This window comes from Gopherus flavomarginatus, chromosome 3 (assembly GCF_025201925.1).
Source record: "Gopherus flavomarginatus isolate rGopFla2 chromosome 3, rGopFla2.mat.asm, whole genome shotgun sequence".
Taxonomy (NCBI): Eukaryota; Metazoa; Chordata; order Testudines; family Testudinidae; genus Gopherus; species Gopherus flavomarginatus.
The window spans coordinates 240,645,879-240,670,044 of record NC_066619.1 but is presented as its reverse complement, the minus strand read 5'-3'; the positions used below and the strand labels follow the sequence as shown (position 1 = coordinate 240,670,044).

Below are 24,166 nucleotides of genomic sequence, written 5' to 3'. Positions count from 1 at the left end.
CTCAGAACACCAGGCTCACCACCATTTGTCACCTCCCTATACATCAACATCCCTCAAAATAAGGGCATAGCTGCCTTGACTCAGATATTTACAAGACAAAGGACAACCCTTGGATATCCATTCCAACCACATCTCCCATTTCATCCTCACCCATAACAACTTTACAGTCAACAACAAACATTTTGTCCAAACCATAGGAACAGCCATAGGTACTGGGTTGGCTCTCCAGTACACCAACCTCTTCATGAGCCTCCTTGAAGAAGAATTTCTGGACATATACACCATGAAACCAGTGATATACCTGAGATACCTTGATGATATTTTCATCCTATGGACAGACGACTTAAATTCCCATATACATTTCCACCACATCATAGCAGTCTTCAACTACCTGAAGGGATATTCCAAAGAGGAATGAGCTAGGCTGTTCAAAGTGGTGGCAGATGACAGAACAAGAAGCAATGGTCTCAAGTTGCAGTGGGGAAGGTCTAGGTTGGATATTAGGAAAAATGATTTCACTAGGACTGTGGTGAAGCACTGGCATGGGTTTCTAGAGGTTTTTAAGGCCCGGCTTGACAAAGCCGTGGCTGGGATGATTTAATTGGGGTTGGTCCTGCTTTGAGCAGGGGGTTGGACTAAATGACCTCCTGAGGTCTCTTCCAGCCCTAATCTTCTATGATTCTATGACCAAACTCTCTCTGGAAAACTCCTACACCATCACCAGTTTCCTGGACACCACAATCAGCTTCAGCAACGGAACCCTACAGAGAACTATATAGAATAAACCCATGGATCACCACGTCTACCTTCCACACAAACACCAAGAAATCTGTAATCTACAGCCAGGTACTCAGATACCACATAATATGCTCTGAGAAAAAATGCAGGATACACACCTTAGCACATTCAAAGCTGCCTTCATCAATCAAGGACACTCCACTGGAGAAGTAAATTGGATCCTGGAACAGGCCAAATATCCCAAGAGAACCTGCTTCAATACAGAAATCCAAACGCACTCTGACCATCCCCCCCCCCCAGTTGTCCCCTAGAACACCACACTGGAACCCATATGATCATCAAACTATTACAACTCAGTCTCAATGGGGACTCCATCCTGAAATAAATCTTTCCTGAACCTCCTCTTCTGGCCTTCAGACAACCCCCTAATCTCTCCAAGGACTGGGACACACCAACAGTATCTACTCCCAGCCTAATGACAAATAGGCTACAGACTGATGTTATCCCCTGAGATCACATTGACCTGACCATATCCAATAACTGTTTAAGCTATCCCCTTTAACGCTGTGTGCCCCTGCTTCTAAAGAGAAAGCAACTTGTTACATACAATCTAAGGGCCACTTTGACCTCTCTTATTTCTAAACTACTTATATATATTTTTTCCTTTTGGGAATTCAGCAGATGATGTGACGGAGAGAGATTTCATTACAGGTACTCTTATTGAAATTACTTGTTTAGCTGTTACACCGGTGAGATTTGTGGCCAAGTTTATGTAGAATGCTAAGCACATACACTAGTCACATGGTACTAAGAATGCTACTAAAAGGAAAGTATTTTTTGTTTGGAAATACCAGTTCACTTTCACCAGAAAGAACTGGTGAGTGTAATCTGGTGAGAGTAGTATTTAATCTTATTACACAAGCCAGATGTGTCCTGGCTGAAATCTGTTGTTAGTAATTTCATTCTACTTATCTACACTTCCTCTTGCAGTTTCAGATAGATATATAGTCGTCACTGCCCATTCTAAAATGATGGCAAAAATGATCTAGTGCCCCTCACTGAACCCTGGTGCTTTTCTTCTTCAAACTGGATTAATCTACATGGAAAGGAGAGAGAGGGAGGTGGAAGTGAACAATGGCTTGATCAGTCAAAAGGCACCTACGATGCCAGCAAACTACTGTTTGGCCATGAAGAACGGAGCGAATTTCTTTGACTAACAATATGAGGAACATAAACAAATGAGTAACATTGGGCATCTATTGCAGGTCACTGAGATTAAGAGTAAGAATGAAAAATCTTGGTCAAATTCTTGTAGTATTTTAAACCTGAGGCTGCCATGCCCATGTGAGACATATTTCACAAATTCATCTGTGTAACAAACACTAAAGGCCATGGGCAGCGGGTATAATAGGCCAGGGAGGCTAAACCTCCCCTAAAATAAGCCCTGGCCCTGCCCATGCTGCACCCTCTCCTCCAAGCTGGCAGCAGCTCAGCTCTGGCTGGAGACTACCAGGTGGTGGGGGCCAGTGAGTGGGCCAATGTTGGGCCAGTGCTGGGGCCAGCTGGCAACCCGGCACTGAGGCTGGTCAGTGAACGAAGTGTGTGGGTGGGCACTGAGACCAGCCGGCAGCCCAGGGCTGTTTGGCTGGGGCACCTCTGGCCGTGAGAGGAGGGTGGTGCTCGGGTAGTGGTGATGTCTCAGGTAGCAGGGATGAGGCTGCATGCCTAGCCTCCCTGAAGGGGGGTTTATGTGCCACCCATGCCAAAGGCTGTCTCCCTTTTGTAAAGTTTCATGTCACTAAGGCCTCCATCAAATTGGGGTTGAACTGTCCTGGAAGAATTCTATACTTATGGGGCCAGATTCTGCCACTGTTCCTCATGTTGAGTAGTGACTTACTCTGCAAGAATTTTCACAGATTTCAGTGGACCTGCACAGACTAAACTATTACTAACATAAGGGTGACAGAATCTGGCCCAGATTGAGGGAGTGTGAATGGGCTATTCTTCATATACTGACTTTCTACTGATGCATTAATAGTAAGAAGAAAAAGCCAGTAACACTGTGGAAAGAATAAGCTTTACATGAGGTGTGTCCTCTTGATATCCCATCTGTCTGGCTTCTCACTGAGCAGCAGAGTGGGAGCTCTCAGGTTACCAGAGCAGAGTGGGGTGCTCAGCGGGCTCAGCTCAGGACACAGGAGACTTCCTGCCGCTGAGAACAGAGCTCTTACCAGCAGCACGTCCGTATCTTCACAGCTTTTGTGCTGCTGCACAACTAATTTGTCTCAGCTTTGGAAGGTGAAAATAATTTTTGTGTTCCTGGAGGAGCAGAGTTACTTCAAGGTTCAAAATGAAGAGAAATAGCCTTCCCTTCTGCTGCTTCTCCCTTTGGTTGGTTTTCACAGCAGTGATACTTCAAGGTGAGAGCACTTCCCCGTATCAGTGTGCAGCTTGAGGCTTGCTTTATACACTTGATTGATCATTCCTAGTGTATTCACTGACTTCACAGTTTGGGGTGCCCAAAAAATGCAGTTTGGGCAGCAGTGGATCCTCTTAACTGTTTCAGGCTATTTTATCTCATTGCTGAGTAAGCACTGCAGAAATATAACAATTTTGATTACATACTGTTGAACCTAAATGCTGTTTAAATAGTTTCATTAGCTTTGATTGCTTTTTTTCCAGTGAACCTGGCTGTTTGAACTGTAGTTAGTCCTGAATTGCAGTACTAATAATTGAACAGCTAAATGGCTGAAGAGTGAAGTACTTTGAAATACTTGCTGCATGCTTGTGTGAATTTGAATTTGCATAGGTCAGACAAATGTTAACATCTTTGTCCTTTGCTTTTTGAAATCTATGACTCCATCTAAAGATAATTCAGTACAACACAGAGAAACTTCAGAGGACAAAGCAATCTGTAAACCTCTCATTTTAAAGAGAGAATTTCAGTGGATTATCTGTCGAGCTGGAAGGATAACAGAAAAAATCTTTTTCACGTATACTCTATTCTTTGGAAAAGATTGCAAAAATTAATTGAAGAAATTATTCAATGAATATATTCACTAATTATTCAACCAACTCTACCATGGCCAAATAATGAACAAAATTCGTCTAATTATTTATTCAAACATGAATGCCATAAAAGAGGAGCAAATTTTATAAATAGTATTCAGCCCTCTCTTGTAGAGAGCAATATTTGTATGTATGGAGACAGCACAAAGCCATTGGCTAGGGTAGAGGACTGAAAGTCAGACCTGGTTTCTATTGTTAGCTCAGCAACTGAGTGATTGTTTAAGTAAATCACTTTGGGCCAGTTTTTAAAAAGTATTTCAGCATTGCTGCACACAGTGTTGCAATACCTAACTGATTTAGGAGCCTAAATCTCATTTTCAAAAAGGATTTAGGCACTTGGGAGTCTAAACCCCATTGACAGTTGCTGTGATTTAGGCACCTAAAAGCCTAAATCCCTCTTGAAAATGAGATTTAGGCTCCTAAATCAGTAAAACTCCTAAACTATGGCCCACAAGCTGTTTTAAGCCAGCCCCTGAGCCACACCGTGCAGCTCGGCCCTGTTCCAGCTGGGGTGCCAGACTGGGGGCCAGGCGGCTCAGCCCCGCTTCAGCTGGGGCGCTAGGTCGGGGGGCCACATCATGTGACTCCTGGAAGCTGCAGCATGGCCCCGCTCCGGCTCCTACCTGCTCCAATGGGAGCTGCAAGGGTGATGCCTGCGGACGAGGCAGTGCACAGAGCGACCTGGCCGTGCCTCCACATAGGAGCTGGAGAAGGGACATGCCACTGCTTCCGGGAGCCGCTTGAGGTAAGTGCCACTCAGAGCCTGCACCCCATGAGCCTCGCTCCATGCGCCAACCCCCCGCCCCCAGCCCTGATTCCCTTCCCGCTCTCCATCCCCTCGATCCCAGTCCAAAGCAGCCTCCTGCACCCCAAACCTCTTGTTTCCAGAGCCCGCAGCCTCTGCCGGAAACTGCACCCCTTCCCGCACCCCTGCCCCAGCCCTGATCCCCTTCCTGCCCTCTGAACCCCTGGGTCCCAGCCCAGAGCACCTTCCTACATCCCCAGCATCGCTCCAGAGCCCACACCCCAACTCCAATTTTGTGAGCATTCATGGCCTGCCATACAATTGCTATTCCCCAATGTGGCGCTCGTGCCAAAAAGTGTGCCCACCCCTGTCCTAAATCAATTAGTTATGCTCAGCATTGCAACGCCTGTACCTGAATTCCTTTAAAAATCTGGGCCTTATTCTCTCTGGGCCTTATTTCTACCATCAACAGAATAGGGATAATGATATTTGTCCTATGAAAAAGACTGTAGAATCTATGGATAAAAAGGGCTATAATATTGCACAGTGTTTTATAAAATGGATGTAAAACATTAATTTTATAATATCCATTTAGTTACTACAACTTAATGACCTATTCTGCATGGGTCTCATCAGATTTGCTACATATATTCTATATTAAATAGAATAAATTTCCACTACATGCATCCGACGAAGTGGGTATTCACCTACGAAAGCTCATGCTCCAATACGTCTGGTAGTCTGAGTTGCCACAGGACTCTGCTGCTTTTATATTAAATATGATATAGTACAGTATGTGTATAATACTAGCTGGATGGCAGTATGTATTCTAATAGTAACAAATGCTATTTGGAGCCTTGGGGACACTATTTCATGTGATATATTTTGTATACTATTTGATGTAGGTGTGGAGTCTGCACAAGGAAAATATGCTCAAATGCTATTCAGTGAACTGTTTGAAGACTACTCAAATGCTCTGAGACCAGTGGAAGACACAGATAAAGCACTGAATGTCACTCTTCAGATCACACTGTCCCAAATTAAAGATATGGTGAGTAACAAGACAGTTCCATGTTCTAGAAATGTGCAAACTTCCACACCTACAATTTGTAAACTCTTAGAACTGCATAAGCAGCACAGAATCCTGTGGCACCTTATAGACTGACAGATGTTTTGGAGCATGAGCTTTCGTGGGCGAATACCCACTTCATCGGATGCATTAGAACTGCATGGGATTCAAAATTTAAAACTTCATTTTTCACTTGAAGATGTGAGAACAATTGTCATTTTCCGGCATAAAGTGATAACTTTAATAATGTTTCCTCAAAGGTTTCTGTTCTAATATGTACTCATCCATTTACACCATTATGACCTAACTACCTAAAGATGGTTAAGATGTTAGAATTCTTTTATAATAACAATTATATACTGATTTCTTTCAGCATCAAAGTGTTTGTTTTGTCCCATTGCACTGAAGCAAATAATAATAAAAAATAATTGGATATCTTATTTTTCCCTCTAGTTTACCTGTTGTTTTGCAGAAGCAGTAGTTCTTCACAGTCAGTGCTGTATCCAGCTTCCAATAAAAAGTCCTAGTTTAGCCCCCCACCCCTACTCCCACCCCCCTATAATTTTTGCTTGGAAAACTGGTTTGGTTTGAACGTGGTCAGATTCACTTTGAAGTCAAAGGAGAATGTGTCTGCAAAGAGTGAAGAAAATTCCTCACATGGGTTTTGAACAGTAGGTAATTTAAAATAATGTAAACATTAACATGTGTATGTACCAAACTAAGGTCTGAGCCTGCACGGCTTCCAGAGAAATCAGTGGGAATTGTCATAGTTGGTACCTCTGAACTGACATTATGGACTTACAGTACAGTCAGTCTTAGAAGAAACACATTATGTTTATAAAATGAACTCCCCCTGAAACAAAGTGTGTTTTTGTTGAGTCATAGATTAGAGATGTTTATGTATATAGTAACTCCTTACAGGATGAAAGAAACCAAATTTTGACTGCATATTTATGGATTCGACAAAGTTGGTATGATGCATATCTCAAGTGGGACAAAGATGAATATGATGGGTTGGATTCTATCAGGATTCCTAGCAATCTGGTATGGAGACCAGACATTGTCTTGTATAACAAGTAAGTACAATTGGAGGGGCAGTTTCTTAGCACAACCACATAGTTAGATTTAATATTTTTCTTTTATAAATGAATATATATGAAGAAATTTCCCTATGGGTGAGTTAACCCATAACCAACCTCCTCCAGTTTATTGCACCTTCCTTTGGAGTGTCTGGATCTGGCCATAAGATATTGGACTAGACAGACCATTGGTCTGATATGGTTTGGCAATTTCTGTTTTAATATAATGCTGTGAACAGGGGCCTTGAGTCCTACTACTACACACTTGTCAGGACTGAGCCCTGGCACCTCTAGGCTTGGCAGCTCTTAGCCTCACCACCTCTGGACTTGCCACCTCAGTTATGAAAGTAAAAAAAAATTGCTTGAGCCCTAGCACCAATTGCTTGAGCCGCAGCACCTCTTTCATTACACATGAAGTACTAGGGAGCTTCCAGATAATTGACTTGTTATGTGGAAAAAGTGCCTTTTTCTACAGAAACGGAGAAGTAGAAATGTTTTATAAGGAGAAACTATCTTTCAAAATCTGTTTAAAACGGTTTGATCAAGCATTTACATTAAAGAGATGTTATTAAAGAGCTTGGGTTCACAATATCACCTGCTAGAAAGGGACACCACAAGAGGAAAAAAAAACTTTGGAAAAAATGTCCTTACCTGTGTTGTGAATTAAGCTGGTTTTCAAACATTGAATTGCCCTTATCTGAGCTAGTTTATTTGTTGTTAGGATGGAGAGTAAAACTAGAACAATCAATTTTACTAGCACAATGGTACAGTATTTAGGCTTTTGGCATGGCAGGGAACATTTTAATAAGTGTAAAATGTAGCCCCAAATGTTTACGCTCCGTGAGACCAAAAGATACATCTTTGTGTTGCACATGACGTGAAGGGCTCAGGGGCTCCTCACATTGGATACTTCTCAGGTCTGGGAGACGTATGAACTCTCATCTGACTCTACCTTAACAACAAGGCCATCTTTCTTTTTCATGTTTGTTTGTGACAGCCTAACTACTGTAGCGAATGCATGGTCATTTAGGATTTCAAGTTTGTCATTAATGCTGCATGCTGAACTTTACAGTTGTATCAGGAATAGCACTCAAATCCCCTGCTTGTGCTAAGGAGAATTTCAGTTCTATGTTAGCAGTATTGGGTCTTTGACACACAGCTGAGTCTGTCCAATAATAGCCATAAGAGTGGCCACACATAACAGCCATACAATATTAAGTAAATGATGTAAATTCAGAGGTGTGTTTAATAACCTGATTTTCTGATATATTTTGTGTTCTAATTTTGTTTATCATTTTGTCTTTTTAGGGCTGATGATGACTTTTCAGAACCAGTGAACACAAATGTAGTATTGCGATATGATGGAAAAATTACTTGGGATGCACCAGCTATAACAAAGAGCTCATGTGTGGTAGATGTATCTTATTTTCCCTTTGATGACCAGCAGTGTAACCTTACCTTTGGTTCCTGGACCTACAATGGTAATCAGGTAGACATAATCAATGCTTTGGACAGTGGAGATCTATCTGACTTTATAGAAGATGTGGAGTGGGAGATTCATGGAATGCCAGCTGTTAAGAATGTAATCACATACGGCTGCTGCTCTGAGCCGTATCCAGATATTACATTCACACTGATCTTGAAAAGGAGGTCTTCCTTCTATATATTTAACCTGCTGCTCCCTTGTGTTTTGATCTCTTTCCTGGCCCCACTGGGATTCTACCTTCCTGCAGACTCTGGGGAAAAAGTGTCACTTGGTGTTACAGTTCTGCTTGCTCTAACGGTATTTCAGCTAATGGTTGCAGAGAGCATGCCTCCTTCTGAAAACGTGCCTTTGATAGGTGGGTATTTCAGATTTTTATCATGGCTTATAAATAGTGGTTGATTATTGTCAGGGAGACTGCATACCACTAATGGAATCTGGAAAGATAAATATTGTGATACAAAGTTTCTAAAACCTTGTGTAATACTTCAAATGTGTATGGAACTTGTACAAATATAGTGAAGTACTATGACAAGGTTATTTTGTGCTGCATGGGGAGAAACTAATAAGACATGGATGTGCTAAAAACTGGGCTGCAGTGTTAATGAAGGAAAATTGAGGGTGAGGTCAGACACTTCAAGATGTCATCTTCACAGATTCACAAGCTATACTGGGTCAGTAATTGGCTGAGAGACCACACAGTGCTCCAGGTACTGGTGTAGTGATTCATTTGGTTGAAGTATGCTGTCTTGAGAAAATGGATGAGAGCATTGTGGGTTGTGTGTTGGAAGCAAAAGGGAGTTTGTGAAGGTGAGGATCATGTGTCTTGTTGGATGGGAAGAGGGAGAGCTGCAGGGAAGATGAGCTGAGCTGTGATGGAGAAGGGGTGAGCACTAAGGGCTTGGCTACACTGGCACTTTACAGCGCTGCAACTTTCGCGCTCAGGGGTGTGAAAAAACACCCCCCTGAGCGCTGCAAGATACAGCGCTGTAAAGCCTCAGTGTAATCAGTGCCGCAGCGCTGGGAGTGCGGCTCCCAGCACTGCAAGTTACACCCGTAAGGGATGTAGTTTACGTGCAGCGCTGGGAGAGATCTCTCCCAGCGCTGGCGCTCCGACCACACTCACACTTCAAAGCGCTGCCGCGGCAGCGCTTGGAAATTTCAAGTGTAGCCATAGTCTAAGTCTTCCCTGCCTTCTGCACCTGTTTAACCTGCTATGGCTCACCAGAGATGAGTCCTGATACCACAAGACATGGTACTGCAAACCATAGCAGCTCTATTAGATAGAGAAGCCAGACAAGCATTAGTGCTCCCTATGACTGTTTCTGCACAGCTGAGCTGAGGAACAGCCCCTTTGCTATGGCTAGGGGATTGAAGAGGTCAGAGCATATTGGGTGGGGTTGCACTTTCTCTCCCCCAGGACCATAGAAGGAAATCTACTGTCTCAGTTCCATCCCAGACTCTGATCCTGGTTTAAATTCCACAGGTAGCCCTGATTCCAAGGAGCAGGGTCTGGCTGTTGGGAAGTTGAGCTAAGGGCAGAGGTTATATGAAGATTTGGGGACAACTCTCTGGAGAAGAGGTCAGATGTGTGGGGGCTGAAGAGCAGCTCAATTATCCACGAGGAGAAGGAGGGGGAGAAGCACTAGTGTCTTCTCTGGCCCACCTGATGGATATTCTGTGGCTTGCCTGGGAGTGGGAGAGCCCTTTTTTAATACAATTCAGAGCAGGTATGCTGCAGAAGACTTCCCTTATGCTGTAGGTTTCTAGCTTCCCACGTACCATGCAGCCTGCTATCCCAGGGTGTAACTCCCATATACTGACTGATTCCTAAGTGGCCTCGTTTGAGAACCTGTTAGGCTCTATAGAATCTGAGCACACCTACAGCACAGCTTGTTCTGCCGTGCAGAACTAGGACTCCTCCTAACCCCTTCCTTTGGTGAGCCCTAGCTGATCTGTTGGGAAAAAGTAAAGAAGCGTCTATATGCCTTCTTCTCCTGTACAACTCAGCTTCCAGGCTCCCCTTTTTCCCCCACTAGTTCCACTGAGCTGCAGACATTCCCAGCCCTTCTTGCATCTAGAAACCCAGAGATGAAAAATGTGATCTTCACTGCTTCTATGGTGAAAATCAACAGTTATGATAATTTAATATAATCACTTATATGATAGGTGGGCTTTTTTCCAAATTAATTTATGCACCAGGAAGTGGTGTAACATGTGAAGTGTGTAAATGTTGATGCAAATTTTGTAGGGATCCTAAAAACATTCACTGTGAACATTTTTTAAAAAGACTTTAACATGGGTGCTTTTTGAAATTGGGGCATTTGAGAGTGTGAATATATATCTTGATAATTAGGTGGTTAATCTTTTGAAATGGTATAATATGGGTCATGATCAGTGGGAGATTTTATTTGTTTGAATGGACTTAAACTCTATTATAAGTGGCAAATCGCAATGCAAACATAATTACAGAGCATTAGGATGATTCCAGTATTCTGACCTCTTTTGATAGCTTCTCACATTTTGCTTAATGTTGAGGGATTTTTTTTTTCCTTTCTGCACAGGGTGATTTTAACTTGAATAATACTTTCCATATTTTTTACATTACAGGCAAATATTACATAGCAACTATGACAATGATCACAGCATCCACTGCACTGACCATCATTATAATGAATATCCATCACTGTGGAGCAGAAGCCCAACCTGTTCCACAGTGGGCCAGGGTGGTTATTTTGGACTACATGTCAAAGATCTTTTTTGTTTATGATGTGGGTGAAAATTGTACAAGTCCACAAAGAGTGAAAGCAGAAGAACATAAATTAAGAGAGGATTTTAAGTATCAGAAAAAGCAGGACAGACACAGGGTGGTGACCAGTCAACTTTCCAGGAATAGAAACAATGACAGTGACCTAAAGAAGAATCTGAATGTTCATTTAAATAACAGTAATGGAATTCAATGTGAAAATGCTGAGGATGCTGTTAATTGCTGCTCCTGTTATAAAGTACTGATAAAGAATATTGAGTATATTGCTAATTGCGTTAGAGACCATAAAGCAAACCGTGCTAAAGGAATTGAGTGGAAAAAGGTAGCAAAAGTGATGGACAGATTCTTCATGTGGATTTTTTTTATTATGGTCTTTTTCATGAGCTTCCTGATTATTGGCAAAGCAATTTAACCAAAGATATTAGAGTGTATTTATTTTTATGTATGCAGGAATGTTTAGCTAGTTTTCCTTGATGGTACTTTGTTACTGAGGGATGTATTTAAGGTTTCTGTATCTTTAATTTTGTAAAAACAAACAAAATAATTTAAGATTGCTGTTACGTGAGTCATCTTGTCAGAATGATTCTGTCAGATCAGACGCATCCAAACTTTGCTCAGCTAATATATTAGCAACTTGACAGGAGCTAAGGGCTGAGTCTAACTTGTATTAAACTGAACAGTTGCAACTGCCCTTATCTGTAATATGGAAGTACACCCCATGAACAAGTGCTGGACAAGTATGCTGTGCTCTGTCTTGATTAAAACTGATTATGGCCTTGGATTGACTCAAGAAGGAGCATTGTGTCCTAGAAGCAGTGATCCCAATGAGATGCTCCTCCATATTAAAGATAATAGAATTCCAATGGCTATGTTTAATCTGTGGCCGGCAGTGTGACCAACTAACTGTGTGCTAGATGGAAAAACACATTTATTGCTCTACATGTGAATGTTTGACAGTTCCCCTGAGACCATCCCTGCCTAGCTGCTATCTCTTCCTCCCTCTTTTCACTCCCTCATTTTGCCTCATCCTTTTCTCCTGGATTCGTCCTGTGAGTGTTCAGACATGTTCATGTCCTAACACCCACTTGCCTCTAACTACTGTCCCATTTCCTTCTTTCCCTCTAAATTCTTTGAACTTGTTAAAAACAATAGCTACCTTGATTTCCTTCCAGCTAATTCCTGCCTGAATCCCTTCCGGTATTACTTTTTTACGCCATCAAAACCATGCTCACCATGATTTCTAGGACCTTTTTTCTGGCTAAGTCTTGCATCCTCTTCCCTATCATCCTCCTTGAACTTTCTGCTGCCTTTGACACTGTTTCCCTACTTCCTCCTTGATTCCACATCTTCCCCTGTATTTGCATAGTGTAAAGATGTACGTGTGGGAGGGGGTCTATTACCCTAATACTACTAAAGCACGGAGTTGTGCTCTTTGTTCAACACTACTCATTCTGTTACTTCATCCTCCCACCCATCCCACCTCATTTATCTATCTTGCCCATTTGTTGCATCCTGTTTTGATCTAGGTTATAAGCTTGCTGGGCTAGGGTCTGTTTTCTTTGGCACTTGCCTATGCAACATCTAGCACAACAGGTGTGATTATTGGGTGACTCCCCTTACTCTAATACAAATCATAAATTTTAAACAGACTAATTAAAACTACGTGAAAGTCAGTCAATTGACTATACAAAACTGTCTCCTTGCTCAGTGCATCCACTGCTTGTGTGTTTGTTTGCTTTACGGACAAACAATTCTTTTAATGCTTTTTACTCCTTGTAGTCCTGCAGACCTATATGCCTAAGGAAGATGCCCTGGGTACGCCTCATGTATCAGCTTCTAACTTCACTGCAAGGGGCAAGCGAATGACCTTTGCTAAGCACCTTGAGCTTTGAAACCATGACATTCTAGATGCAGTGAGAGATGCAGGATGACACTGAAATGGATCCCAGTCAGAAGTTCATATGATAAAACTTATTTTCATAATTGTTGCAACTAATATGAAGCACACCCGTGAAGATGTAATTTAAGATGATGAGGAGTCAAAACAGCAGAGCATTGTCATTGTTATCCAAAAACTCATCGGAAGAAAGGGATTTGTATTATCGTGTAAATGATACACTGAATTCTTAATGACGGGTTTTGTCTCTTGTGTGGAATAATTAAAGCTGAAAGCCTCTCTAAAGTTTCATACATAATGCAAGCCATAAAAGCCTCGCTTCTAGCGTAAAGATAATTTGAGTAGCTATCAGAATAAACTAAGTATCTGACAAAATATTGCAGGTTCTTTGTACCGCACCATGAGTTCCCTGGAAATCAGGCACTTTCTGGTACATATTCTATTCAGAAGTCAAACTACATTTTCAAAGTGCAGACAAATGGCACCTTCTATTTGCTGTGGACTTCAGTGCTTAGCTTTGTGGTGTATGTCTGAGGAAATGAATTTTTTCTATGCCATGGAAAAAATACTGCCCAAAGATGTGAGAAAAGGAGAAATAATCAAGATGAGGCTAAAACGTTAAGAGACTTCAGACTGCATTCAAATATACATGCATCATTTCATATAACAATATTTGCACTCATAAGTGTACTAGCTGTAAAATTTACATGTGCATGCAGATGCGTGTGGATCTTGTGCTTTTTAAAACAAAAATTGTGTCCCTAAGTGTTTTTCCCCTTGAAGGAATGAGTGTGAGGAAGGGTGAGAATATTTTGCACTTCTCTACTAACTTCTGTTTGAAGATTTCAAAGCATGAAAGAATTACCTCTCTCCCAGGAATGGTGTGAGGCTTGAGAATTACACCCAATTTCACTTAGCTTATCAGAGACTGTTAAGGAGTGACTTGATTACAGTCTAACTATGTACATGGGAGACACAATTAGATGAAAGAGGGGGCTCTTCACTTCAGCAGACAAATGTATAACAAGATACAGTTGTTGGTAGGTGGCTAAATTTGAAATAAGGTGCACATTTTTAACAATGAGGATAATTAACTATTGGAACAATTTATTCAGGGTTGGGGTGGATTTTCTATCACTGGAAATCTTTAAATAAAGACTGGATTTTTTTTCTCACAGATATACTCCAGTTCAATTACAGCTATTGGACATGAAGCAGGAATTAATTAAATCTTAAGGCCTCTGTTATATAGGAAGTCAGACTAGATCATCACAATAATTCTTACTAGTCTTAAAATCTAAGAGAATCTATGACTGTATAGATGGTGAAACTGAGGCACAGAGAGGTTACGTGACCTGCCCAAGGTCACACAATATGTCTGCAACAGAAAATGAAGCAGAAAGCATATGTCCTGATGTGACTGACCTCAACTGCTGTGTTTTACCTCCCCAAAACCCTTCTTGCCTTTCTAGACTCCTAAGCACTGCATACAGCCTGTGAAATCTGGAAGGTCATTTCTCTTTTGAGTTTCTCACTACTCTGGTATCTTATGTCTATTGTAAGTGCTGCCCTATCATAATTTCTATTCCCAGATGTGGTCCTCTGACCAAAAAGTTTGCCCACCCCTGGTTTAAAGTGCTAGCAACTCTGAGGAGAGCTGGGAGTCTCCTGTTTTAAAAGAGAGTGACTGTTTGATGTACAACCCAGTTGCAGGAGGAGAGCTGGGACCTCTTGAACAGGGACAAGAAACTCTGGGCCCAGAGTGGGTGTGAACTTGAGCAACCAATCAGTGAGTTAATTGTTAAACCAGAACCACAAACAGGATATAGGTTTTTAACTAATCTCGCCTGGGTAATTGATTGAAAAAAACCTGAGTGGGTGCTGTGCATAAGGCACCTGCAAGGCGGAGGTATGCTTGAGAGCAGTGCTGTATGACATCCGCCTTCTCTTGTGGAACAGAACTATTCTATTTATACTGCCAGAACTCCTCCTGTTGGATCTGCCTGAAAGGAGGTAAAACCCAGGAGAAGAAATCCTGCACGGTGGGGTTTTCAGAGAACCAGAATCATATAGCCTGTAAGTGGAAATTACGTACCAACATCATATGCATTTGTAGTAATAATTGCTTAGTTGCTAATAGTCAGCTCATACATTCTAGACCAATACACTAAATACAAACATCTCAAGTATTGCCTAGAGGAAAAATTGTCCTAAACCATGTAAACTGAGAGCATTGGGAATTTAAATTGTATACAATATTTTTAGTGTTTAATGGAGAGAGAGGAATCTAATATTCTCATTGTCTCTCTTTCCTTTTCCCTTTCCCTTTGTATGTGTCTCTCTCGCACACATCCAATAATCCTTGAAAATTAAATAAAACTGATTAATGTATATGATTACAATAATAAAGAGAAATATGTATTAATGCACTCAGGTGAGAAGCCCTATTGAGAATTAAGACTGCAGGATGACATGCTGGTTATATTTGCTCAGGAGGACAAAAAAGGCTGTAAATATAGTTTGTGATCTGTATGCTGTGTCCTGAGTAGGCTGTACTTTTAAGTACTGTGGGCCAGGAGAGAGGGGGCTGTCCCGGCAGGATCTCTGGGAAGCTTTGCAGTACAATGGTGCTTAGTGCTTCAGGGAAATTTCCACCACAAGAGCACCCACCGTGACACCTCAATCCTCACTGGTATCCAGTTGACTGACAGCTATCTGGGGAAGCCAGCTTCTACAGAGTAGTTGCTTTTTTTTTTTTTTTTTTCCCCTTTCCTGCAGTTAGTGGTGATTACTCTATAGACTAACCAGCACGATAGTGGTCTAGCATGACAGTGTTTGGGTGAGCTTGCTTCAGAGGTACAAAATGTCTCGATTCGGAAATTCTGTAGTCATAGCTGCTCATCCCAGGTTTCAAACAACCCAGTCCCAACAATCTGTAGACATGAGCTAGACCCAAAAATGGCACTCTACCCAGTGAACCCCATCTTGAAATGGGGCGTGAAGCTGGCATATCCACATCCGAAGGGTATGAATCTTGCATCATGAATTTGATTAACTACTGGTCTCAATTTTGGTTTTCCACAGGTACGACAACCCTCTCCTGAGTTGTGTGAGATTAGTTTTCAAGAACTCTAACAGAAGCATATCTAGCTGAATGAGGAGCATGTTCTAATTGTTTGGTTTACCTAAATCTTTGAGACAAAACTGGAAACTACAATGGTTTATACGAAGAATTCACTCCTCCCTCAATCTCCCTGGGTATATCATTTGGCTCTTCAAAATCTCCCACAGGTCACTGCGATGATGCAAGAAGCTGTGAGATAGGGTATCCAGAATGCAGTACAACTGCAGTGGTGGACTGAGAACTAGGATGGACATGGAGCAGACCTGCACCTAGTAGCTGATAACTAATATGAATGCACTGTGCTACTGATACACTGGTGCAATTCCACTGATGCAATTCAGTTTTTAGTGTAGTGAATAGTGCAGATCTCCCTGTTCTGTTTTGATTGGTGTAGGTTAGCATTTGTGAGTCTCCAGGAAGATGACTTGGGGATATGAATGAGAAGAGGGTGGGGTCTTGGTGCACTGGGATTTGGGAGACTGTTCCATGCATAGGGGCCAGAACAGGAGATGTGGAGGCTGCATGTTGAAGGTATGTCTACATTGCATTGTAGACCTGGGTTTGTGGGACTTGGGCTTGTGGACTTGGTGTTCCCATGCTTAAGCATTCACACTGCATTGTAAATCTTGTATTACAATTGCTGGACCTGAGCCACAGCCATGCTAATACATCCACATTACCCAGGCTTTCTGACTTGGGGCTGTGGCTTGATCTGTGGCCGCACTGCAAAATGACAGGGTTTGAACCTGATTCATGACAGGAGCTTAGTGCTTGCTGACCTGAGTCAGACTGATTTATGTGTAGATGGAAGGGAGGGGCTTGGGCTCAAATCTGAGTCAGAGTCCAAGCTTAGTGCAGTCAAACCTGAAGATGCATACAAGTGGCCAGAGATGTTTGCATCACTGATTGAGCAAAGAGAAAACATACCAAGAAACAAAGTAGACACTGAGTTTGGGTGCAGGGGGGAGTTGGAATTGGGCAGGACTTTGAAGGTGGAGATGCGAAGTTTAAACTTTATTACAGTGAGCAAAAAGAAACTGGTGGTGACTGACATGGTCTGAACAGGTACGGAAGATCATTTCAGCAGCTATGTTCAGGACAGACTGGAAGAGAGTTATATTGGAATATATCCTATGAAGAATAATTTGTCTGATCTCCTGATTGAACTGTGGGAATGCCTCAGGGCTCTGTCCTAGCTCCTCATTCATTTTTGTGTTTACAACCTGTTAATTAACATGACAAAGCTCATAACTGCTACTGATGCTCAGATTGTTTTTCGCTCTTCCCCATAGTTCTGAGAATATTCGCCTTCTTTCACAATGATTGACATATGTATTAACATAGTGAATACACCAGAATTCCCCCAGGCTGAATGCAGATAAAAGTGAGGCCTTGTTCCTAGACTTCAGTGCCATCCCTGGTTTCCGTTCCTTCAAGGTGAAGTCTTCTTGCATCATGGTGAGTAGTGAGGATTCTTGGTTTTGGATTCTGATGTACACGTTGCTTCTCATGTTAGTTGGGTTGCTAGAGCCTTTAAGTTGAATTTGTTTAATATTAATATATCAAACAGATGTAATTATTCAGCTATATCTGCTGCTAAAATGTCTGTTCTCAAGTAATATTTTGCCTTAACTATTATAATCTTCCTGGTCTTCCTGCTTGTTCTGGCCACTATCTGAAAGCTCTTCAGGTTTGGTGCTCTTACTTGTACTTTCCATTTCCTAAGTCTATTAGCTACTTCTGAAACTGAGAATCAAGTTTAAAATGTTACTATTGACTTTTAAAATGTTAGTCCTTTCTTTGAAACTGCATGTAACCAAATCTTCTCATAGTTTACATTTATGCAATCCCACTGAAGTCCATGAGGTTGTGTCAATGTGCCAGACTGGAATTTGGTCCTATATTTTACTAATAGTGCTATAATACATATAAGACAATTTGGTATTATGATGGGCACAGGGTGCACTATTTTTTCTTTGGTGGGCAAAGGGTTAACCTCAGCTCCTCTCTCCTTGTCTTTTGCAGAAGAGCTCAGTGAAAGAAGATTTTCTTTTTATCTTCTGTTTATTTATGTTATAAACATCTGTTTCTTAAGGACAAGACATTGCTGGCTTTTGTTTTGTTTTGCTGAGTCATTCCACCAGCTACAAGTACCTAAAATTATGAGGGGCCAAAATCTTCAAAAGTGGTCTTGGAGTTTATATGTGTAGCCACCACTTTTGTACCTGCAGTCATGGCATTGGCACAGGCAAATCACGTTGCTTGGTGCTCAACAACTGGATCAGCACAAGCAAGTGCAGTAACTGGACAAAATAAGTGCAACTTCTGGATAAAAACAGCCCTTTCCTCTGCAGGAGTTTGCACCTCCTTTGTGGTATGAAACTTTAGCACCACAGTGGCTCCCAGTGTGTAGGTATGTGTGTGCACTGGACCACAGATGGGGTGGGAGCAAGGATAGTTGATTCACTGTTTATAGCAGATCCTCCTGGTTTCTCATGCACATCAAGATGGCAGGTTTGGGGGTGTGGCAGTGGCCATGGAGCTGTCCTGCAGCCTGTCATGAGGACACAGGAAATTTCTTTTCTCTCTTCTCCCTGAAGAGAAGGCTACGCAGTGGGTGAGAGTTGGCTGGCAGAACTGGAACTTTAGGGGCCACGTTGAGATCAAATATGATGGTATAGCAGGATTGTCAAGCAGGTTGGTGACTGCAGCATGGGTGTAGTTGATCTTTTGGAATCTAATAATCTGACTCATGGTCACTTCTGGCCTCAGAGTCTATCACGAACATCTAGTCTGACCTCCTGTACACTGCAAGCCACAGAACCTCACCCTCCCATTCAAGCATTAGGCTCATAACCTCTAGCTGAGTTACTGAAGTCCTCTAACCTTGATTTAAAGACTTAAAGTTATAGAGAATCCACCATTTATGCTAGTTCAGACCAGCAAGTGGCCCACACTCCATGCTGCAGAGAAAGGCAAAAAGCCACCAGGGTCTATGCCAATCTGACTTGGGGGAAGATTCCTTCTCAACCCTAAGTATGGTAATCAGACCCTGAATATGTGGGCATGACCCACCAGCCAGACACCTGGGAAAGAATTCTTTGTAGTAACTCAGAGACCTCCCAATCTAGTGTCATCATCTCTGGCCGTTTGAAGATATTTGCTAATAGCAGTCATGGATGAGCCATATACCATGGAGAAATTCACTATCGAGACAAGAGCAAGAGAGCAGAGTTGCAGTGGAAACGGTGTATGACGACGGTTAGCAGTCCTACTGCATGGTCTGCTGACAGCAGCACCCAGGACACAACAGCGGTGGTGTTGGTGAGCTGAGTGGGCTGCACCCTTGCTGTGGTATGGCGTCTGCATGAAAAAAAGGCGCGAAACGATTGTCTGCCATTGCTTTCACGAAGAGAGGGGTGACTGACAACATGAACCCAAAACCACACGCAACAATGTTTTTGCCCCATCAGGCATCGGGAGCTTAACCCAGAATTCCAGTGGGTGGCGGAGACTGTGGGAACTGTGGCATAGCTACCCACAGTGCACCGCTCTGTAAGTCGATGCTAGCCATGGAGGTGAGAGTGCACTCTGCCAACTTAATGCACTTAGTGTGGACACACACAATCGATTGTATAAAATTGATTTCTAAAAATTGACTTCTATATAATTGACCTAATTTTGTAGTGTAGACATAACCTTAGGAAGGGTAAATCAAATGCACAACTACAAAATGGGGGATAACTGTCTAGGTAGTAGTACTATTGAAAAGGATCTGGGGGTTACAGTGGTCCACAAACTGAAAATGAGTTGTCAATGTGATGCAGCTGCAAAAAAAGGTTAGTATGTTTTTGGGGTGTATTAATAGGAACGTTGTATATAAGACATGGGAGGCAATTGTCCCAGCTGGACTTCTGTGTCCAATTCTGGGCAATTTAGGAAGGATGTAGACAAATTGGAGAGAGTCCAGAGGAAAGCAACAAAAAATGATAAAAGGTTTAGAAAACCCAAACTATGAAGAACGGTTGAAAAAACTGGGCATCTTTAATCTGAGGGGCGACCTGATAAGTGTCTTCCAATATCGTAAGGGCTGTTATAAACCAGACAGAAAACAATTGTTCTCCAGGTCCACTGAAGGTAGGACAAGAAGTAATGGGCTTAATATGAGGCGAGAGAGATCTAGGTTAGATATTTTAGGAAAATATTTCTAACTATAAGGGTAGAAACTGTGAAATAAAGTTCCAAGGAAAGTTGTGGAGTACCCATCATCGGAATCTTTTAAAAACACCTGTCAGGGATGGTCTAGGTTTACTTGGTCCTGCCACAGCACAGTGGGCTGGAATTGATGACTTCTCAAGGTCCCTTCCAGCTCTACATTTTTATGATTTTCAGAGCTTGTTTAAATCTAATCTTAATAATAAGCAAAGTTCTTTCAGCGAACAAAATTGATACATTGAGAATTACTGGATTCTTGTTCAGTATGTGTGATTATTAGCACATAGACCTTATTAATAACTTCCAAATGTAGTTTAACATTGCTTTCTGTTTTTTTATATGCATTTACTAGAGATTTCTAATATGCCAACAGGAAAATATCAAACCAATTTGTATGAACAAATAAGGGATGACAGTGTTATAATGAATACCTCTGTATAATTCAGTAATTAGTATGTGCATAGTACATATTAGCAACAGTATTTTTTCAGTATTCCTGCCAGATTTAAGGATCTAGAATAAATAAAACAGATGCTTCTCAACCCACTAACCATCCATGTTCTGTCTCTATAAAATATTTCATCAAAATTAAAAATAGACTCAAACTATGAAGTTATATAAATGTCAGTGTTGTCTGGGTCCATCTTAGCAAGTCCCTTCAAGGAGGGACTAGACAGTCTATTAGTCTGTGGTCCAAATTTGATAGTGGTAAAAAAGGGTAGAGTGAGTTACATTAGATAGATCCACTTACATCCCTCTGCTGATCAACTTCTAAGTGGCAAGTAATTTGCACTAACTTGACATGATGGGTGTGCAAAATGAGTGTAACTTGCATGCCAAGACAGAGGAAGAAAAAAGCAATTAAAAATAAGATGTGAGATATAAAGTTGCCCACTCCTTATTTATTTTTCATCTTCTAGTTAGCTGCTTTACTGGTATACCCTCTGCAACCCCACTGTCATGCAATTTAGCTCATTTTCACATAGTATAGCAGATTGGTTCAAATTGCTTCTATCCCTTACACTTATTTAAATTTTCTGTTCAACGTACATTGCCATTTATGCCGTCTTTGCATTTGGCTGCAACACTTCCATGGGAATTGCACCAACTCTGCACAAGGCCTGATTTTGGCTCAATACTATTTAGAGAGATTGTCAAATCATTAACCTTTAGGCTGTATCCATTCTGCCAGCCATAGGAATGGTGTAGGTGGATGACAATAAAATATCTATAATAACCTAAAGGTTAGTTACACATGAGGTAATAAACTTTATCTACCATTTATGGCTTGACTGTTGACAATAAAAGCATAGGAGACTGTATCTTTGTGCTCATAAAATTTCCTTATAACTAAATGGTGGGAACTTTTCTTAAAGGTTTGGGACTTATGTCACAAAATTGAGGAAGAAGTTACCAGCACCATTCTCAAGGTAGGTTTTTAATTATGCTTTAACATTGACTGTCATACAAAGATCCTGTCTGCTCTATAAAAATAACCATGTTTAAGTGCAGTTACTAGGAATAGAATTGATATAAATTTTTGTGCTTCCTTGATACAGCACAGTTTGGTCATAATCATGTCTCACAACCATGCTTCAACTTGGTTAGTTCTGTACTGCAGACCAGGCTTTATGTACAAGTACAGTCTATGTTCTAAACAATGAGACCTCTAGGGGTCATCTGTATGCCATTCTATTTTCTTCAGCATTCAGAAATGAAGGAATACCACAGATTTTGTGCTTGTTTTTTCTTTTTTCTTTTTCTTTTTAAATGAGTGCAAAATCCACTTAGTTCTGGGTCTGGTTCCATTCAATATCTTTATCAATGATTTAGATATCGGCATAGAGAGTACACTTATAAAGTTTGCAGACAATATCAAACTGGGAGGGGTTGCAAGTGCTTTGGAGGATAATTTTAAATTTTAATCCTGGACAAACTAGAGAAATGGTCTGAAGTAAATAGGATGAAATTCAATAAGGACAAATGCAAAATACTCTACTTAGGAAGGAACAGTCAGTGGCACGCATACAAAATGGGAAATGACTGCCTAGGAAGAAGTACTGCGGAAAGGGATCTGGGCTCATAGTGGATCACAAACTAAATATGAGTCAACAGTGTAACACTGTTGCAAAAAAAGTAGTCATCATTCTGAGATGTATTAGCAAGAATGTTGTAAGCAAGACACAAGAAGTAATTATTCTACTCTACTCCATTCTGATTAGGAGTATTGTGTCCAGTTCTGGATGCCGCATTTCAGGAAAGATGTGGACAAATTGGAGGAAGTCCAGAGAAGAGCAACAAAAATAATTAAAGATCTAGAAAACTTGATCTATGAGGGAAGATTGGGGGGAAAATGGGTTTGTTTAGTCTGGAGAAGAGAGGATTGAGAGGGGACATAACAGTTTTCAAGTACATAAAAGGTTGTTACAAAGAGGAGGGAGAAAAATTGTTCTCCTTTTCTTCTGATGATAGGACAATAAGCAATGGGCTTAAATTGCAGTATGGGCGGTTTAGGTTGGACATTAGGAAAAACTTCCTAACTGTCAAAGTGGTTAAGCACTGGAATAAATTGCCTAGGGTGGTCGTGGAATCTCCATCCTTGGAAATTTTTAAGAGCGGGTTAGACAAACACCTGTCAGGGATGGTCTAAATAATACTTAGTCCTGCTATGAGTTACAAGGACTGGGCTAGATGACCACTCTATGTCCCTTGCAGTCCTATGATTCTATGATGTAGCTAGTACTAAGGGCATGGGCGGTGGGTGAACCACAGTTTTGGGGAGGCTAGCCCCCAGGCCAATCCACCCCTTCTGCCTGAGCCCCCACCCCTTCTGCCCCCTGAGCTTTCCTGCAGCAGCCAGCTGCTCCCTAGTCCCAGGTCTGCAGGCCCCTACCCAGGAATGGAACATCGAGTGGGTGGTGCATGGCCACCCCCTCCCAGCACTGGGTGGGCCCCAGCACACACACACACCCTCCCCCAGAACACTGTGGGGTGCACCCCCCCCCAGCCCTGGAGCACTGAGAGGTGTGCATTCCCCCTGAGCCCTGAAGCGCTGGGCAGCATGGCCCCAGCTCCGGGGTCGCCCCAGTGCTGGGTGGCCCTAGCCACCAAAGTCCCAGCCACCTTAGCTCCAGCAGGTTTCCCGTCTGGGAAGCGGAGCAGCCTGCCTGGATGGGGGCCAACTAGCAGCAGGAGAGACCTTGGGGTGGAGTGTGGGCGGGGCCAGGCCAGGCTGTTTGAGGAGGCATAGCCTTCCTCAGCCTATTATATGCACCATCCATGGCTAAGGGGTTGCTTCCCCTCTGCTTTAGAAGCAGAAAGCAATGGTGGTGGGGGTGGTCACTGAATTGGCCCTATGGCAGGAGAGAGAGAGTTGAAAAACACTTTTATTTCAGAGGGTCTTCACCATGGCACATTGATGGCTATAGAATTTTGATCTTTCTGGTTGTAGTTTTAATAATGGTGTATTGGTATATTCTGTTTTGTTGGTGCTGGGACGTCTCTAGTGAATTGGTGCCTTGTAAATAAAGGTATGTTTATAACAATCCTGAATAAGATTTGAGAAATGGGGATAGTATTTATTATAGAGAATTTCCTTCTCCTACTAGGCGTGTTGACTACAACTCTGGCGTGAATCCTTCCTGGAGTGAAGTCGCAGTACGAGTCTTCGGCCTGGTCTACGCTATGCGTTTATGCCGAATTTAGCAGAGTTAAACCGATTTAACCCTGCCGCCGTCCACACAACAAAGCCTTTTATATCGATATAAAGGGCTCTTAAAACCAATTTCTGTACTCCTCCCCGACGAGGGGAGTAGCGCTGAAATTGGTATTGCCATGTCGGATTAGGGTTAATGTGGCTGCAATTCGACGGTATTGGCCTCTGGGCGGTATCCCACAGTGCACCTTTGTGACCACTCTGGAAAGCCATCTGAACTCGGATGCACTGGCCAGGTAGACAGGAAAAGCCCCGCGAACTTTTG

At 42.1% G+C, this 24,166-nt stretch overlaps 1 protein-coding gene across 1 annotated transcript; it reads left to right on the top strand.

Annotated features, from left to right (window-relative positions):
* Positions 1-3,088: 3,088 nt before the first annotated feature.
* On the top strand, positions 3,089-11,362 carry CHRNA9 (cholinergic receptor nicotinic alpha 9 subunit). Its single transcript, XM_050947813.1, has 5 exons — positions 3,089-3,158; positions 5,458-5,603; positions 6,543-6,697; positions 8,009-8,541; positions 10,794-11,362. The coding sequence occupies exons 1-5, from the start codon at positions 3,089-3,091 to the stop codon at positions 11,360-11,362; spliced, it is 1,473 nt and encodes a 490-aa protein (XP_050803770.1).
* Positions 11,363-24,166: the final 12,804 nt, after the last annotated feature.